Raw genomic sequence first — 19,444 nt, 5'->3', positions numbered from 1 at the left:
TCCACAGCTTCATTCCAGCATCCAAATTTGCACAAGAACAATTTGGTACGGGAAGGTTATAAGTTAGTGAAACAAAAGCTGATGACATAAGGCTTAAAAGAGAGACAAAACAAAAAGCCAAGCCACAGGTAGACTGATGGAATCCTTAAGAAAGCTACATGCATAAGGAAAGATACCATGTGTGAGAGGAACTGCCCAGGCCACCTTTGTGGCTCAATGCTCCCTGCCAGGAATGAGCAGATGAAGTTCCAGACGACACACTGATCAGCATGCTCTGCTGCAACAGGTAAACTGACAGGCAGTAAACAAAGTTGCAGAGGGGTACTCTCAGTCTTAAAAAGCCTTCATATAATTTCTTTACCGAGAAACTTCAATTTAATTGACAAATGCACTACCCAGTTTTAGACAGGGCTCTGTGCGATGCAAGTCTTGCATGTACTGATAAAAGGTTCAGCTTTAAATGGCATATCATGGATGTACAGTCCCTTCCTGTCTTCGTAACAATCAGTTATATGAAAACTGAATTCTTCTGAGTGCTATGGATACGCCAACTAAAGGACAGGCCTGCTAATGGTTCTCGTTACTTTTTTCATTATGAAAAACAAGTTTTCTTACCGTAGTAACACTCTTGTCTTGTTTTTCTTTGAGAAAGGCACAGGCCAACACTTTGAAGTCCTTTACTTGAGCGGTCATCCTTTGAGCAAACTTTCCAGATGTCAGGGAGAAGTCACATTGGAAGGAAACTTTTAAGGCAGGGGCATCAGCATTGGTCAAATTAGCAACAAACACGATTTCTGGATCCATGATCACAGCCTTTACTGTCATATTTGGTCGTACAGATATTTCTGTGAAAATAAGTTTAAAAAAACCTTGAATATAAAAGGTTTGAAAACATTATTATGTAGATAATACTTAAACGAAGTATTAAAATAGCTACATAATTTTAGAGGTACGAATTCAACAAATAATGTGTCGGTTTCTACAGGAATACTTTGCTGAAACAATATCACAACACAGTGTTCAGAAATCAGTAACAAACTCATCAGAAGTTTTGTTTTGAAGAAACTGTTTCGATACTGTAAAAGAACAGTATTAGTTCTATACACTGCAGTCACCCTGGCTCTACAAAGCCCAGCTGGAACTAGTTTTCTTCTGGCTTAACACCTGAAGTAACTTCTTTAGAGAGAAGACTTACTAACTGAAACTAAATTAACAATGTACAATTTCTTGTCTGAATATCCACTCAGTCTTCAAACAGAAGGAGATAACTGTATTATATATATCTCAGTTAAATCAAGACTCTCCAACCTAGCAATGGATCAAGTCACTTTAGTTCTGAAGGATAGGCAGGTGCGCACTAGGGACTCGTTATATGGGTTACTCATGCCAACACTCTCTAGAAGTACCGGAATATCACACCTGCACAATGGAATAGGTGCCAAGTTGAGGCTTGGTGCACTACAGGAAAAGCAAAGAAAGCCAGGCACCATGGATCCCAGCCAGCAACACATCTGGGTAGTCCTGAGCAGCACCTGCAAGCAGCTTTCTTCTGGAGCGTGTACCATTCCTTGCTCACAGCACTTGTGCGTATCTCCAACAAGGAAAGAGGAGAGGAAGTGAACTGCTGGCATCACTAGGGCTTCATAAAACCCAAGACTCACGCCTAGCACTCTGTCAAGTTCCCCAAAGGAATGGGAGGGCTGTTGGGAACCAGCTAGACAACACAACCCACAGATGAGGACTGGCCACAACTCAGGCAAGCCTAGCCATCACTTAAAACCAAACAAAAAACCCCCTCAGAAGTGGTTTTCTTGACCATGTTTCATTGTGCTTTTCCTATAGTCTTCAAGCAAGAGAAGGAAAGCTGTTTTTCAAAAACAGTTTTCCGTAACTGCACTGAAATAACAACCTACCATTTCAAAATACACAATTTGCAGAAGTAAGAGTAAGACTTTCTTTGCCACTCATCTTTAAAAAGTTGGGGGTTTTACTTCCTCAGCTACTATCTACATGACGCTCTTTACCCTAAGAATGCCCTCTTTGCAAAATTACAAGGGTAAAAATTTTGTTTTGCATAATTTTGAATATTTAGCTCTGCTGGAGAACATGACTCCACTACTTAACGTGGCAGTTTTAGAACCACTACTGCTTACAACAATCTACACTATCAGTGTTCAATTTACACAGTGTGAAGAATGAACTCACTTAGGTCTGATAGCAAGATGGCATCCTGAAAACTTCTGCACGATTTTTTTTTCAGTATGAAATCTGTAAAGGAAGGGAGTGGGGGTGGAAATCAGTTTTACAGACCTGTTTCTGGCTTGGATTTTCCAGGAGCAACATGCTTTAATTGGAACTGTGCAGATCTTTCAGTTGAGGATTTTGGCACTGAGTTAATGAAAAAATCTGCTACTGTCAACAAAAACTCCATACTGGCACATATGTACAGTTTGTCAAGGACAGCAATGACTTCAGTTCCATTTTTATCCTGCTTGTAGCTTATATCCATCATAGAACTGTCACTTGTGTCATCTTTCTTGTCTATCATTCTGGAAAACAAGTTTAAAAAGAAATATTTCAAACATCATAACACATAGATCTAGAAAAACAAGGATGCGTAAGTAGTGTCAGTTTTTGTCCCTGTGCCATTTATAAATAAGGACTGCAAGAAAAGCAATCAGTGTTTCCTCCAGAAATAAGAGGCTATAGACGTCTCTAACAGAAGAGTAATTTCAATTTAAAATTTGTGGCTGCAGTTTTGGACTATGTTTGCAGCGTGTTACAATCAGACCGAAGTTCCAGTGCATAGACCTCTCTGGCTGAGACTGGCTGCTCTCTGCTCAGCTGTTCTACAGTTTACTCTAATCCTCAAGCCTCCCAGGTATCTCTTTTTGTTTTGGATAACCTGGGAAATCAACCTATAGAAGAAGAAACTTGCTTAACATTATTAAAATTACATCATTAATTGCTTTAGTGCACAGTATGACAAGGAACAACTGGCAGCGCTACCAAGTTTTATCAGTCCTACGTGAAGCAAAGTGCAGAACAAGGAAACAGTCTTCCACACAACTTGCATGGAGTCTTCTCACTTCTGATGCACTCACTCACCTTGCAGTCACATTCTGAATTCCTTCTCTGAGATCATCCAGAGTACATGCCTTGAGTTTAACGTTAATATCCATTGAGCCATCTGAAAACATCTTCCCAGATGACGCCATTAGACGCAGTTGGAATTCACCAAGGCGTAATTTGTCACTATGCACCAAAAGCAGGGACTTCTACAAAATCAGAAATAGTAGGACTAGTTATCACAGAACGAAATAATAAGCACATTTCCCTTGCTGCTAGCCACATGCTTTTTGATCCACAAACTGAAGGATCTGATTAGCTTGTTGCTGTCATCAGTCCTTCAATCACACAAATTAGTCCAAGAAACTAACTGAGAAAACAGAAAAAACAAGTTGAGTTGTAAAACTGTTTTTTCACCACATTTCTAGCAGTTGTTCAGAACATGTGACCAAAGGATAATCTACCTGAACTCTGAACTTTCTACCAGAGGATCCCTTTGTTTCCATCACACTAACTCATTTACAGCCGGGACCTCAGCATTATGCAGAAAGGAAATGAGGAAGAAATTAAAATAAAACCCCCACTACAGTGTCTTTCTTCCCCATGATGCTCACTTCACAAGAACTTACTAAAATTATACACCCCTCATACAAAAAGCACCACAAATTCCTGTGTTATAAGTATTATAAATGCAAAGCTGCCACATGTTCACTATACCAAGTCTTACCAAGCAAGCACCTTCACATCTAGACAAAGCATATTAAGTCATAAAAGCAAGGCAACATCACACCACCTCCTCTTCTGTTTTCAGCACAGGAAGGGTGTTCATTACTGCTCATGCTCAGGGATATATAAGAGGCAAGCAGGGGCCACGTACATCTTGGATCTGCTTACTGACTATATAGGCATCAGGCATAGAACTAGAATCATCTAGGCTAGCAATTCCTGCTTTTCCAATTTTCATTTTTATTTTGGATAACTGGAATCAAGTCTTGAAAGCCCAAATCAAATGGTGGGTACGTTTGGTTGGTCGGTTTAATACTTTTTTTATGGCATGATTTTTAGCAGTGTGATTATGTCCTTGAAACTAAGGCCATTGTCTTAAAACCTCCAAGTTCCAGGATTAATGGCATAAGCTCCATACACATTATGAAGCCAACACAACCAACAAGACATTTTGTTTTACTACCTGGAGTTCTGTTCATTTGAGAAGCCTAAGTTCCCCACCCCACCTGTACGGTAAAAGCTTTGTCACAAACCTGACTGGTACCACTGTTGTAGAGAGTTACTGAAAGTGACTCAAAATTAAAGTCAAATTTAAGCGTTGTATAACATTCCACAGAAGACTGAATGGGAGAAACACTTTTTTGTCCAAAAGCAAGAGGAGGACCTGTCAGTGAAAAGAAAATATTTTATTTCTTATTTAGAACATGGGGCTTGGGGGTGGTTTTCTGGGCTTGGGTCTTTGTTGTTTGGGGGATTTTGTTTCTTTTGTTCGGAGGTTTTTTTCTTTAATTAAAATCAGAAAGCAACAAAAAGACGAAAAACTCTAAATGTGGAAGACTACTCAGAACAATTTGTACTTCTATTGATTCATCATGCCTTTATTCTATTCAATCCATGCTAGATTTACCTAGCACAGAGTTGTTTGAGAACCTTAAAAAAATGCCGTTTGCTTTAATGAAGAACTACAGAAAGTACCAAGACTGCTCAAGGAGTTTGCACTATTCTTCCTTCCAGTTTCTTCCCACAGTATAGTGATTCAACTACTGGCTGAACAACAATTTTTTTTTTTTTTTTACATTGAGAGTACTATGTTTTTGAGAAAAAAAAAAGGGGATTTTTGGAAAAGTTTAAAAAATTTTTTTCACAATTTTTTTTTTTTTTTTACATTGAGAGTACTATGTTTTTGAGAAAAAAAAAAAGGGTATTTTGGCAAAGTCTTAATAATATTTCATCCAGAGCCATACATTGTTTACATTAACACAATACTTGAATACCAATCCTCAACTGTTATAATTGTGCATTAATATTCTGGGGTACTTATTTTGGCTTTTTTCTTTTTTAAACCATCAATATAGTCTGAAGAACACCATCCTACAAAAGATGGCGAAAGACACACGACAAAAACATTTCACCATCAACAGCTCTGACTCCATGTATGTGCATACATTCTTATTTTAACTTTTCATGTACACAACACGTGCAAAAATTAAGAAAAATAATTTATTTACACACAAATATTTAAGTGCTTCAGATAAATACGATGTTTGAATCTACAAACAGCCCTCCACCTGAGCATATCCACTTTTGAATTGAACGTACCCTCACAGAAATCAGGTTCATTTGGAACTTTCCCTTTTTTAAGGATCTGCGTATCTTCAATGTTCTCTTGCACAGTATTTGGCTGGGTAGAAGCCCCACCAAGGTTTTCAAGCAAAATTTTCATGATAACGGTTAGATCACCTTCACTGAGTGCAATCTGTAAAGTGATAAATCCACAACTTCATTTTTGGTGACAGTATATCTTTCCAACAGAGCATGCAAATGTTGATAAGAAACAACATACTGCTTCCACCATAAACAAGCCGTCTAGTCAGAATTATCCTGGCCAAAGCCACCTAAAATATAACTTGTTACTTGTTATGCACAGGAGTTACAAAAAGAACTAACACTCTGCATCTTAAACACTTTAAAGTCTTGAAAAGGTTCTTCACCTGCTAAAAATCTGTGTGACTGATGATCATAACCACTTCTTAACAATTCAGTGATCCAGAAACTCAACCGGGGAACACTAAAGCCAAGATTTACTTTGTATACACCAAAGCAAATGTCATTCATTAGGCCTTCAAACAGTTAACAAATTTGAATCCAATTATAACATAACATGATCATGAAAAAAATAAGCAGTAATAAGTGACAAATCCCAGTCACTTACCCCAGAATATATAGTGTTAAAATATTTTTTCTACATTTTGGGGATTTTTTGGTACTCCTTTTCACTATCTTAGTCCTCCATGCCTCACCAGTGTTACATTTGGCCACAGCAGAGATAGAGGAATGAAATGAACAATCAAAAGGCCCCCTAGTTCACTTTTACCCACTTAAATTCATATGGTTAACATCAGAAAAAAAGCTGAGCGCCACCTCTGCAAAGTTATCAACTATAATTTCGAACTGTTATGTATTAGAGATCGACATCTATCCTTTTAGTTTACAATAAATCTACTAAACACTCCAATGACATGAATATTACAGATAAAACAATTTAAAATCTTAAATCTAGATTTTAAATGCTAACTCAGCAGATAACCTCAATGACTTTACTGACTGTTGAGTCAAAGGATAGCTCCAACAGAAAAATAAAAAAAGATTTTATTCTAGTTGTGTGCAGCTACCCCAGAACTATTCATTACATGGTATCAAAACTGGACACTCAAGCTGGAAGTCATTTAATGTTCTTAAAGAATAAAAATTGCAATCAATTTACAAGCTCTTTAACTAGGCTTAGCACAATTCTGACAATAAATATCATTTTTGACGTAGCTCTGACTTGCCATGACATTACCTGCATTGGTTTCAGGTCTCCTTTGATACCAATTGTTGGGGTTCCATGATACCAAGCTGCTGCTAAATTTCTCTGGACCAGTAAAGTCAAACTTACAGGACAGAGAATTTCAGAATCTGGTTGAGAATCCGTGGACATAATGCACCTACAAAATGACAGTGGAAGCAGCAGAGAAAAATATTAAGTAGTTGCAGAATCCCAAATAATATCATATTAACCTAGAGGAATTACAGGTATACTTATCTTTAAATTAAGAATAAGGCACTTATGCCCAGGTATGCGCTGAAGATGAATTCGGTCACTGTCCTATCATTGCTGTCTTCCTAACAGGTTTTAGAGATTGTGGACATGGTTGCCTATCCTAAAAGCACTTCTAAACTTAGTTTTGTGTTGGATTTTTTGTTTGGCTTTAGCATGTTTCCATCACCTATCATCTTTAAATAATAGAACAATGCTGCATATGGAACACAAAGCCATTTTCTTTATGAATACTTCTCAACTCTGAAGAAAACTGCATGTGTACCTTGATAATTTCAAATGAGTTAGCTGCACATCCATGTTGTCAATGACTGGAGGAAGAGAAGATTCATCTGAAGACACCAGCCTGAATTCATTCTGAACTCTGATTAAGCCAAGATCAGCTACCAAAGCATTATGTGAAGTTGCAGACTCAGGAACGACTATAACTGGAGCTTTCAGGTTGACATCCATTAAGAGGCGGAAGCTCTTTTTAGCAAAGTCTTTCATGCTGGAAGCAGCCATTTCTGCTGCCTGGACAGTGACTGCAGTCAGGGCTGCTTGTGCCGTTTGGAAACTGTTTAGGAAGTTCTGTTGATAGGTAGTGAAAAAAGAAAGAGTTGAATGAGAGCAAAAAAGCCTCACAAAAAAGGAAAGCCTGGCAAATCTAAATTTAAGAAAAATAGTAAAGCTGTGGCAGAAATATGTAACTTCTAATTCAACTATGCAAGTTTCAAAAGAGGAAAAGGTTAAAATCATGCACAAGCTATCATTGTTTACCTATTCAATTTTTAGGATACTGTTAAAACTATCAGCACAATTCACTACTTGTTTTGTCACGCTCATTTGCCATTTTTCTACAATGCAGTGCAACTTAAGTGACACTTCCCAGCAAAATACTTCTGCATGCTTGTACACCAGCTCACCACCAGGTACCAGTCACAAAGAAGACATTAAATTTTATTTATATTAAAACAATTTTTAATGTCAAGAAAATAACTGAAAGTAATGATGTCTTACCAAGAGAGACATAAAGAATTTATGTAGGTAAATTATTTGGATGCAGCCCACTTTCAGAGACATTTTACCATCCACCCTTGACATATCAGTGTAGGCTTCCCCTGCAGTAGCATCTGGATAAAGTGACACGTGAAATCTAAACACTTCATCTCCCACTATGGAGACAGCCTAGAAGATTAAGTCCATCTAGTTAGTACTCCCAGTCAGTGATAGAACCTGTGACAGAATTACTGCTTAAGTTTTCAAACAAGAAACATTTCCACCAAAAGATCAACTGAAATTTAGGATCAATAACTGGACATGTATATGCTAGGCACAAAAGGCAATTGGATCAGCTATTTTACAGTATGTCTCTTCTCACTTCGTTATCTATAGTCCAACTTATATGTAACTCATGCTACTCAGAATTAAATACATCAATGCAAACCTGATTCAAAAGAATTAAATATCAAACAGAAGCACGTTTTACTTCCTGAGATAAAGGAAATTAACCAAGGAAATTTTGCTTAACCCTTGGCACACCACATTTAGTTTTATAGAACACAGCAAATTGACCACAGTGCTGTCATTAAATAACTTAGTAAACAAACAAAAAGGGCTAGTTCTCTATCTGCACAACACGTTACCTTTTTATGGATTGTTTTTGGATCAACATTTGTAATTACAATGTCCTCAAGTCTGGAGAACACTTTAGTCTTTTTAGGTTTCATAGCTACAGATGCATCCATTCCTGATTTGAGACAAAAGGAAGAAGATAATAAATGCTCTTCAACAAATTGCTAAGGAATTTTTTTTAAAAAAAGCATTATTTATTACTAAATATAAAGAATAGCTTAGAATCCAGCATTCCACTATGTAACAACCAATGCCAGAAGTTGCGACCGTACTACACATGACAAATTTGCCAACATAAATTGACTAGAGTAAAAATTACCAATGCTATCTAGGATCTAGTTATTAAAAAATGGAAGTTTGTGTTACTGACAACATAGACCCTTCATTTCTTCTAACTTTACTCCACTTATAAATGAATTGCTTTATTCAGAGACAAACATTTTCTTCCCTCAAAACCATTTTGGCTATTAACTGCAGTCGTATCATACAATCAAAATATATTCAAACATGTTACAGAGATACCAACAGTGCATGCACTAGCCTTTCAGAAGTGGTGAGTGATTGGAAGGGATTAACCTATTTCTTGCTCCAACCAACTAATTTAATACTTAAATAAAACCCCCTTACCTTGTATTCTAATGTCTGCAATTCCACAGGACTGATCACATACTGTAATATTGAATGCATTTAGCTTTGCAGTGAGTTTTAACTCACAGATATCATCATGGGCTGCATTACCAGGCACTAAATAGGAAACACAAGAGACATAAAAGAACTTCACTGTAAGTCAATTTTTTCAAAACAAATGTTAGATTGTCTTACGCACATATGAGCTATTCAAAAAGCAACCTGCTGTTACTCCCTCAAAGTCACTGCTAATTATTAGTTAAGATGTGAAATAAGTCCACAGTTTTCTTCTGGCACAAAAAAAGTCACTGACTAACACAGCAATCAAGATGATGCTTTTTCTTCTCGTTAATATCTAGTTTTTATGGAACAGTATGCTAAATACAGTGTACATTTAAATATTTGAAACACTAGCTCACATGAGAAATGTTCCTTTCTGATAGCGTAGCAAGGCCAATTTAGGCATATTCGGTGAAAAAAGTTTCTACAACAAAATTGAAGTTGTCTGCAGAACACAAAATGTGATGGCCAGCCACTGTAAACTCAATCCAAACAGATTCAGGATTAGAAAGCCTTTAGTTTCCCAAGCAACACTATAAACACAAGAATTAACCCCACAGGACCCAACAAAATATTCTTAAAGGGTTTTCATACAAAAACTCAGACTATTTCAAGGTTACAGAAGCTAATTAGAAAAAGCACAACAGCCTTCAGTTCATAACTTCTCTTTGCTTCCCCAGGGCTCAGGAGTGTTTATTTTCAGCAATGGAAAGACTGTTCAGAGCCTTCAGGCTGGAAAGCAACAAAGTTGTGACACTGATGCTTTGGGAAGGCTTCAGTACTTTGGTTTGACTACAGCACCATTTATTTGACTTTTATAATAGAAGTCAGACCACTACCTAGGAAAAAAATGTATTAAGGAAACTTTCTAAAATTAAGCAACAGCAAGAGTATCTGGTTTTAATACCTTGTTTTTCCAGCAAATAGACTGCTGTCACCTAAAATGGTACCCTTTGAAAGCAAAGGCTAGGTGCTGTTAAGTAACAAATGTACGGCCTTTCTAGTACCACATTACCTGGTCGAAGAGTACTTCCTTTTTCTTGTTCTTTCATTTGAGGCTTGTGGTCTGATGCTTTATCGGTACTGGGAAGACCACCTGATGGAACGCTGAATGTGAGGAAACTCATGATGGAAAGCAAAGCCTCGGTGTGAAGGACTATATCCAAACACGAAAAGATTACCTAGAACAACAGCAAGGAGACAAAGTAACATGTCATTTAGTAGCCCTTTATTGCATAACAACTCAGAGTAACTGTCACAGAATGGAGTAAAAAGTGTCTTGCTCAGTTTCACAAGTATCTCACTTTCCTAATCTCCTTAAATTTAACACGACCACTAGAGCTCCAGGACAGATGAGGGAAGGGAAGCATAACACAGCTACAGAGGAACTGTGCCAATCTCAAAATCTATGGTTCATATGGTTATGCTTTTTCAGTAACCTCTCTAAGTTCTGCTGCATTTCACCATGGACTATTGAGTGCTTCAGCTGACACCTTCAGAACCATGTGTAGAGAAATGCGTGTGTAGGCACGATACAAACAAGATCCAAAATTTACAGAAGTTTGCGAGTATCAACTACTCCAGCCAGTATTACTTAGTGAAACCTGGCATCAGCTTGCCAACTTTTCTTAGCCCATGGCAACTCTTGGTAAATGCTGCTTTTACTAACACATTAAGGAATGTCAGCTTTCTCGACTCTAAAGTAGTCCAGCTTCTTCAAATTGCACATATGGCTGTCAAGAAGCAAGCTCCACCCACCACCACGACTTTAAAGAAAACGTTTTAAAACCTAAGTGACCTGCTTGCTTCTGAAGTCACTGAAGCCATGGAAAACTACATATGAATAGCTGCTTGCAGAAGTAAAAAAAGGCCTGGTTAACACAAGACCTCTGAGAATGCTTGTCTGACATTTCACCGCACATCTCAATTTCACTGTTATGAACGTTCATGCTCTGAAACACAAGGCCTTTGTTTCACAGGCTGCTACGTGCATCACTCCAGAAATAATACGCATCCTACTGATATCAGTTAGAAATATGCCCTTATCAACTTTAACTATCTAAAAATGTACAACTTCTTTTTAGAAAAATTAATACACTATATACTACTGTAAAAAATTTTTTTCTCCTGAATTTCTCTTTGAAGTAGTTAAATATAACACAGTAAGCTTTAATGACGAGAGAGTCAGGATTTTGGTTTGAGGTTGGTTTTTTTTTCCACCCTCAATGAGAAAAGAGAAAGTGGGCAACTGAGAAGTTCACATAGCTGTTACTATTTGAGTAACTTAAAAAATTAAGTACATCTACTACTTACATCAATTTTTTGCTTGGTGCTTCTGTAAGTAGTAACAAAATCTGGTCCATCAGCATCAGCCTAAAGGAAGGAAAAAAGCGCAAATACACAGTCAGTCTCTATTAAATGAACAAAATTTATTAAATTCATTAACTGAATTTATCACTCACGCACACAAGTATTATTCCCAGTACAAAAGTAAACAAAGGAAAGTGGTGAAGCCTGCAGAAACAAGTTCTCTAAATAAAGCACATGATCAAGACAACCAGAATTAGGGTGCACTCAATGCTCTGCTCAGTGACATTTTAGAGCACGTATTTTGTGGAAGTTCAACTGGCCAGTTACAAAATCCTCTCTTACCTAGGACCTATTTAAACTAGATCAATTTATACTTAGTTCTTTGTCAGAACAAATCAACTTGTCTTTCTCTATAAAAACTATGTTGTTATAGGAAAGAGTTCTACATTGGTTCTACAAGCTATCAGATTCCCAAGTATTCATGCAGGTTTTGAAGGACACTTTTTTAAATGAAAGGCCAAGAACTCTTGCTACCATCATAGCACTCCTTAAACACTAGTTTTACCACCTGCAGGGAACCACCTATCTCATAGGCAAAGACCGTCTCACCTATTATGTTTGACAAAGGCACCAAACTGTACTGTTCACCTAGAACTACACATACAAACATTTGGCTTCACCAGTGATTTCAGTAATTGTGTTGACTTAGCAAGTTGAAAAGCAAGTTGAAAAACAGGTATTTGGGAGAAGACCTTGAGAAGTTTTAGTTAAAAATCCTACAGGTTTTAAAACAAGCAAAAAAACCGTAACCCAGGCTAAGTAGGGAAGCCTTAGTTTACTCCCCATACAATCTTAGTTAAAAGGTATCGAAACCTTAATGTATTCCATTTTCAGAAGATGTTCATCTGTCTCACTTGAAGAATTAATAATGTAAAGAGGATCTCCTTTTGAATCTGCAAATAAAGAAACAGAACTGTGAAGTATTTCCACTCACAAGCTTTACTCCACCTATGGAATGCCTCCATGCTAATTCTCCATTATCTACTAATTATAGACTACTCTTGCTGAAATAGTAAAAGTAAGTATCTCTTCACACTAAGAAGCTGCAGTTGATGCGTTAACTTGTGAAATGCTGCATTCACTAAACATTCATTGAACTACTCAAAATTAACTTACTTTGGTCCTGAAAGAAGACTCAAAATTGGAAAGATATTTGCATTCCTATAATTAATTTTGCAGTTTTATATTCAAAACCATTCTTTCTTCCTTTGAAATCATGGCTATTTCAGATATTACTTCAATATCACTTTGAACTGTTCCTTGACCAAGGAAGCACATGGATTTTCCAGCGCTGCCATTACTGGCCTTAAGGTACAGTTTCAGAAGCTCATCAAAACACTCCGAACAGCAAGAATACTTCGCAGGAATGACCATTCCTACTGAAAGTAGACAAATAACCCAAACAAATTAACTCAAGCTAACTCTAGCAACAGGAGTAATACTTGGTATCGGGTCAAACCTTAATTTAATCTAAATTACACAGGACAGCATCACTAAGTGAATATGGCATGTAACCCCCTTCCCCCCTCCCTTACCCTCCACTCACTATTATTATTATTTTATCTGCTCTTGCTACAAAATCAGATTGCACACACTGTATTGACTGCGTACCGGATTTCCAGAAAACTTACCATTTATTTCAATGCATCTCATAGCAATATTTTTCAAATATGCTGCTGCAGTCAATTCATGATTTCTAATTTTGGTTTCAGTTCCAAGCTGTAGCACAGTTAGAATATGTAATGGGTGCCTCTCCTTCTGAACCTGCTTCACCAAGGTTATTACAACCTTCAATATGGAAAGGGAAATAAGTTCACTATTTCAGTAAAGCTACCCAGATATTATGGCTTGAAGTTATAATGGCATTATCTCTTCAGCTAAGATTCAAAAGCAATATTAATCTAGACTCTTTGTCTTGTTACAAAGAGAACCTACCACACTAGTTTGTTAAAGATTTTTTACCCCTTCTCTCCTCTATTCCTCCTGGCCAAGCAACTAATCACTTCTCAACTCCTTCAACCACAAATTAAAAGTCTGGAGTCTATTAATTTCTCTAGAATTTAGTTCTGTTGGTCCAGCAGTACTTCTTTACCTTCTCTGGTCAGGCTTTTGTTTTGAAATCAGACACTACACAGTGCTACATAGAGAAACTGAATATGGAGAAACCAGTTACTACAAATCATACTGGTCTGGAAGGAAGGGCAGTAGAGAACAAATTGCAATGTGAATCAATATTTGACTATTTGATACTATGCAAATAATAATTAAGAACATAGAAAAGTTTCAACACTACAATTCTTCATTTATAGAAGATTTAAAGCATCACACTGATTAGGACATTGAAAATAAGAAAAACCTGTGTTTCTAAATGGAGCTGAAAATTGAAGTAGAAGAACTAGATACAGTTTATTAATAAAGAATGTTAATTTCAACACAATTATTTCATGAAGCAATTACCTTCCACTCTTGGGAACTAAAAATAGTGCTTCATCCTAACAATTTACCACACAAGGAATTTCAAGAATTCAAGTCTGTCAATATTTTCTCTGCATCACTGTGGGTCATACTCTTTGTACACTAACAGATCAGCATTTGATCATTCATCGCCCAACATACGCACTCCACAATGTGGATGCTACCTTAGTAAAACTTTCCACATAAAGCATGTGTAAAATCGTTCGTACGATATATTCCACAAGACAACACGAAGCACTACAGGCTAGCTTGTAACAGGCCTCAGTCCTACCATTAAAAAGTTCTTCACAGCCAAGACAGCAAATCTGAAAGTTAGAAGCTGCCAAAGCTGCTAGTGATTCGCGCTGGATAACTATGTGCCGTCTGCTGACAGGTACCTCATCAGGCAATTGCAACTGTAGTTCTGCACAAGCAGAGAAAACCCAAAACTGGGATGGCATCAACTTGCCACCTGTCTACATTTCAGCTGTGGGACAACTATTTCTAACACCCTCAGTATGTCATATCAATCACAGAGTATGTTTCCCTGGTGGCTGGGGATAGGAGGAAGTTTCTAGTCTTTGCATGCAACTCTCATTCAGCAATACAATAGTTTTGGGTTTGAAGGTGGATTTTTCCTGTCTAATAGACTAGGAAATCAGATTTTGTGCTGCACAAAAACATCCACAGAGATTTAATGAAGCAAGAAACACACACAAAACCCCCCAAAACCCACCCTGCAGTTAAAGTAACTCACACACCTAAGCCATTTGGTCTGACTCTTGGAAAAAAATGAAAGCCATGCTGAGCTCTTCACATTATCCCAAAACACCTTCAGAGAAAAAACGTGCTTGGAGGATTTCTTATGTATAGTTATTTTTATTAACTGATTGTTGGTGCATTTTCCTAGTACTTCACCTATAACCTAACCTCCAGACATACATCTCTAAGGGAAAATTACTATTTTAGCTTAACTGCTTCAACTGATTTGTTCCTAAAAGAATCACATGCAGCGTTATGAAGGATTAAAGCTGGCTGAGTGTGGAACATCTAACTAAGTCTGATTTTCCCTGTTAAGATGTATTGTGTCTGTTAAGGATTATATGAATACGGTCTTGCATAATATAAGCAAAAGAAAGCAGCTAAGGAAACAGCTGAAGAATCTGGTTTCTGGAGGTTTGGTGGTTTTTGTTGTTGTTTTGTTTTTGTTGGTAAGTACCGTGTTCTTTAAACAGTTAGGATGGACTTTATAACCCACTATTTCTAAGAAACAGACAAGTACTAGATTCAGTAACAAACTTTAGAGATGGATACATACCTCTTTGATTTCAAAATTAAGTAGCATATTGACTACATCTTCACTTAATGTTCTTTTTTTCTTGTCAGACAGCATTCCTTCAGAAACACTCTTATCCTGCATCAAAACCGGTTTCTCCATTTCTTTGGTTTTACCTGAAGCATTCAGTAAATTACTGAAGTTTTGAAATTGCCACCGTTTGTTTAGTTCAAGAAGCATATCCAATTCTTTTATTCATTTAGACCGCTTACATTCACCTAAGATAAGCTAGCAACATTTCCACAAGCAGAGCCTTTAACTTCAGAGCAAAGGAAACAGAAACAACAGAAACAATTCTGGCAACAAGATGACTCTGACATCTCAATACCTTGCTAGTTCTGTAACAATTTAGCTAAAATGATTACCAAATTTTGCCTTGTAATCTTTCCACTTTTTTAAAAGTATGAACACCCTCCTTGAAAACCTACACATCCTACTCTAAGATCTAAGCTTGCTTTCCAGATAATAAATGCTTCTCATTACTCCCGAAAGCTAACACACTTCATATTCATAACAAATAAATTCCATTTCTGACCTTCCTTTTGCAGTTCTGGTTTTGCAGGAGTTTGTTTTTCTTCTGCTTCACCAAGGTTTTCTGTCAACACTTTCAGAAAGACATTCAAATCCTCTTGACTTAACACAACCTACAAAATTGCAGACCACAGGTCACAGGAAAACCACATTTTTCTTTAAGCTTAATTTGCTTAGTTAGCAAAGCAAAGCAATGTTTCCTAGCAAGAAGAGTACTTATTTACATGTATTTTGTCAGCAGCATCCCTTATTGTTAAAGCATTAGGAGACTGAAGAAGGTTATGACTTCTAAAGCTACCGCAGTCTTTACTTAGGGTATCTACGCTTTTTGTACTTTCCTGTAAATGACATGCTACTTCATGATATTTTGATTCCAGCTCAACCCAAGATGTACCTGGTATTTTCTTTCATGGGATATAAAATGCCACAAAAAAATAACTATCTTGAGGTCATTCAAGGGAGATAGAAAGTTATGAAGCTGGATTTAACTAAGGCAAATATTTGTGTAAATTTAAATTTCTCTCGGGGTGGGGGTGGGGGGGGGTGGAAAGCACTCAAACAAAACTTGCTCAGAAAACTGGTCACAAAAATATCTGATTTAAGTCCTGTCTTATGGCAGGGAATGAATATGACTCCTTGACATTTCTTTTGGTTTTCTCTTTTTTTTCCTCTCAGTTTAAGTGTACACAGCAGTTCAGATGGTTTATACGATACTTTCAAATGTCTACATTCACCTGTTGACCTCCCTGAAACTCACTCTACAGCTACTGTAAATGTGCAGCTTGTTGCAGCTTTGTGTCCAGAAATACCATAGAGGTTAGTCTTACATTAATTATTATCACAAGTTTCTCATCACCTTCTTTTCTCAAGACTTACATTCATTGTATCCAGATAGCCCACGATCTCCAACACTGGTAATTTGTGAAACCAAGCTGCAGATAGATTTCGTTTCACAGAAAGGCTTAAATTAATAGGGTGAAGGATCTGAATGTCTGGATGTGACAAACCTGTCTCCATACTGGTCCTTAAAACAAAAGGGGTAAACAAAAAGAAAACATGGTGGGCAAGTTCAAAGATGTAACATATGACTTAACTTCTAAGTAACATCTTAAAATCTCAGATGTGGTACCTCTTTAGGCTTAAATGACTTCCTGAGCAGAACAGTATCTCGTTTTACTACTGATTTATTTGCCCTTAAAGTATTTTAACACTAAATATTTGGCACTGTCGCCAACTATGGTTTCTAAGAAAAAGTAGATTAATATACTATAGAGTACTAATATTACCAATTAGCTAAGCCATTACTTAGTAAAGTGCACTTTACCTAGACAGTTTCAGCTTCGTCAGCTGTACATCCATTTTGTCAATGACTGGAGGGAGCGAACTACCTTCTGGAGACACCAAGCTAAACTGGTTCTGAACCTTAATCAAGCCAAGATCTATTACTATAGCACTGGGGGAAACTGAGGACTGAGGAATGACTATAACTGGTGCTTTCAAGTTAATGTCCATTGCAAGTCGGAAACTCCTTTGAGCCAGATCCTTCACGCTAGTAGCAGCCTTTTCTGCAGCTTGGACTGTAGCAGCACTCAGTGTCTCCTTAGCTGTCTGGAAGTTGTTCAAGAAGGTCTAGAATAAGAGGTTGGAAAGAGAAACGTCTGTAAGCAGTTTTTTTAATCTAAATTACTCTATTTTACAACATCACAACCAACATTGCTCACCAGTTATGCCACCTACTGTGTAAATATTCCCTGGGGAAAGAAAACTGCGTGCTTTCTGTCATGGCCTCTCACAGAGCATCAAAAACGTACTAATCAATACAATCTACTCGCTTTAAACCCATCTGTAATTTCCTTCATTAGCTAGAAGATTCCTTTCCCTCATTAGCTTTTAGAGCTAATTATTATTTTATTGTTATTATTTATTATTATTTTAGAGCTCCTCTTTGCTCCCAGTGAACACTAATTCCTATTAAAGCTAGTACTGAATGACAGAAAATCCACCAGAGCTTCACTGAAAAAGCCCACAGCAGGATACTCGACAAAGGTACAAATACTTGCAGTGATTAATTTGCAGTCCTCATAGCATCCAGCCTGACAGAAAGTTTTGCCTTTCGTATTAGCTCAGATATGTTTGTGATGAACTCATTTTTTTTTTGCCAGGGTGGAGAGGGCAGTGAATTCAAATCCTCAAAATACCTTAATAGCACCAAGCTTTCAAGGTATTTCCGAAGCAGAGGGTGGGAAGTGACCCACTTGCACTGTGTTAAGTTTTTTGAAATTCAAACCATTTCAAGCTCACTTATCAAAAGTTTTTAATAGTACACATGAAAAAATTAAGTCTGTCCTTTCTCCTTCAGAAACTTAAGTTACCACTTGTACTGAGGACACAAACAAGGACAACTAATCTGAGAACAGGGCAGAAACATGCCAAGGAAAAGACTTACCAGAAGAGACATGAGAAATTTGTGAAGGTATACTATTTGAATACAGCCCACTTTCAAACATACAGCACCATCCACTTTTGACATGTCAGTGTAGGCTTCTCCCTCAGTAGCACATGGATCTAGTGTCAGATTGAAACTAAAAACTTCATCTCCTACTATAGACACAGCCTAGAGAGAGAAACAGTGCCTGTGAGCCACTGGCAGCTTCTAAAAAGGTACTTAACACAAAGAACTAAATATATTGTCAGCCTATAAGATGCAGAAGTTCGATTTCTCACTTTTTTTTTTAATCTTTTTGGACATCCATTCTTCTAAAATGAAAACTATGCTTTACCACGTATCTTATTTGCAAAGAGGTATTCATGACAGATGAAATATTTTTTAAAGAGTGGAATAAGAATATGTATTATATTTCACATTTCACAAAACTAAACAAGGATCAAGTAAAAATTAAAATTTTGTAGTTCAGTACTTTTTTATGAATGGTCCTTGAATCAACATCCGTGACAACTATGTCTTTAAGTCGGGCAAAGAATACAGTGTGACTTGGCTGAAGGAGAAGAGAAGAGTCAAGACCTGTGAAGAGAGAAGCAGTAGTATTGCATGACAGAAATAACACTCATTTTCAGCGCGGGAACACATGACACCAGTGAGGGAGGTAAAAAAAGTTACAGAAATTATACTTTGCAACAAACCATTTTGTTAATTCAACAAAAATTAAAAAAAAACAAAACAAAACCACACAAGTCCCTAAACACACTTGATTCTCTTCTCTCTTTCCAAACTCAGTTACCACACCCTTTGCTCAAAGGACTTGAAACAGAAGAGCTCTATTCGACCCAAGGCATTTCAGTCTCCTTGTATCCAAATCAGAATTATTAGAAGCAATTCCCCAACTACCCTAACTTCTCCAAAAATCACTGTAAGCTCCGCAAAGTGAGACTTTTTGCATTTTATCAGACACAGAGCTAAGTACACTGTCTAGAGTTTAAACTGAAGTCCATATACGGTACATTGTCTGTTATTAAGCTTCGAGAATGTGATAATACTACAGCTTTGAACAAAACAAAATAGAAAAACTTCTAATAAATAATAAAATACTTAAATAATA

At 37.1% G+C, this 19,444-nt stretch overlaps 1 protein-coding gene across 1 annotated transcript in view; it reads right to left on the bottom strand.

The window, feature by feature from the left end:
- The window catches only part of VPS13C (vacuolar protein sorting 13 homolog C (S. cerevisiae)), a gene marked incomplete at its 5' end in the record, with an annotated part of 56,068 nt that extends 36,754 nt beyond the window's left edge, over positions 1-19,314 (bottom strand). Inside the window, 21 exons of the mRNA XM_010140437.1 lie at positions 616-845; positions 2,311-2,549; positions 3,109-3,278; positions 4,329-4,459; positions 5,395-5,551; positions 6,638-6,782; positions 7,161-7,465; positions 7,895-8,062; positions 8,521-8,624; positions 9,137-9,253; positions 10,212-10,377; positions 11,510-11,569; positions 12,380-12,459; positions 13,198-13,354; positions 15,339-15,472; positions 15,892-16,000; positions 16,764-16,911; positions 17,212-17,516; positions 18,334-18,501; positions 18,806-18,915; positions 19,254-19,314. Of these exons, the coding sequence (XP_010138739.1) occupies positions 616-845; positions 2,311-2,549; positions 3,109-3,278; positions 4,329-4,459; positions 5,395-5,551; positions 6,638-6,782; positions 7,161-7,465; positions 7,895-8,062; positions 8,521-8,624; positions 9,137-9,253; positions 10,212-10,377; positions 11,510-11,569; positions 12,380-12,459; positions 13,198-13,354; positions 15,339-15,472; positions 15,892-16,000; positions 16,764-16,911; positions 17,212-17,516; positions 18,334-18,501; positions 18,806-18,915; positions 19,254-19,314 (3,264 nt within the window). The remainder of the gene's footprint in view (positions 1-615; positions 846-2,310; positions 2,550-3,108; positions 3,279-4,328; positions 4,460-5,394; positions 5,552-6,637; positions 6,783-7,160; positions 7,466-7,894; positions 8,063-8,520; positions 8,625-9,136; positions 9,254-10,211; positions 10,378-11,509; positions 11,570-12,379; positions 12,460-13,197; positions 13,355-15,338; positions 15,473-15,891; positions 16,001-16,763; positions 16,912-17,211; positions 17,517-18,333; positions 18,502-18,805; positions 18,916-19,253) is intronic.
- Positions 19,315-19,444: the final 130 nt, after the last annotated feature.

The sequence above is a fragment of the Buceros rhinoceros genome, unplaced genomic scaffold, assembly GCF_000710305.1.
Source record: "Buceros rhinoceros silvestris isolate BGI_N320 unplaced genomic scaffold, ASM71030v1 scaffold28117, whole genome shotgun sequence".
Classification (NCBI taxonomy): domain Eukaryota; kingdom Metazoa; phylum Chordata; class Aves; order Bucerotiformes; family Bucerotidae; genus Buceros; species Buceros rhinoceros.
The sequence above is the reverse complement of the archived record's forward strand: the minus strand, read 5'-3'. Positions and strand labels throughout refer to the sequence as shown.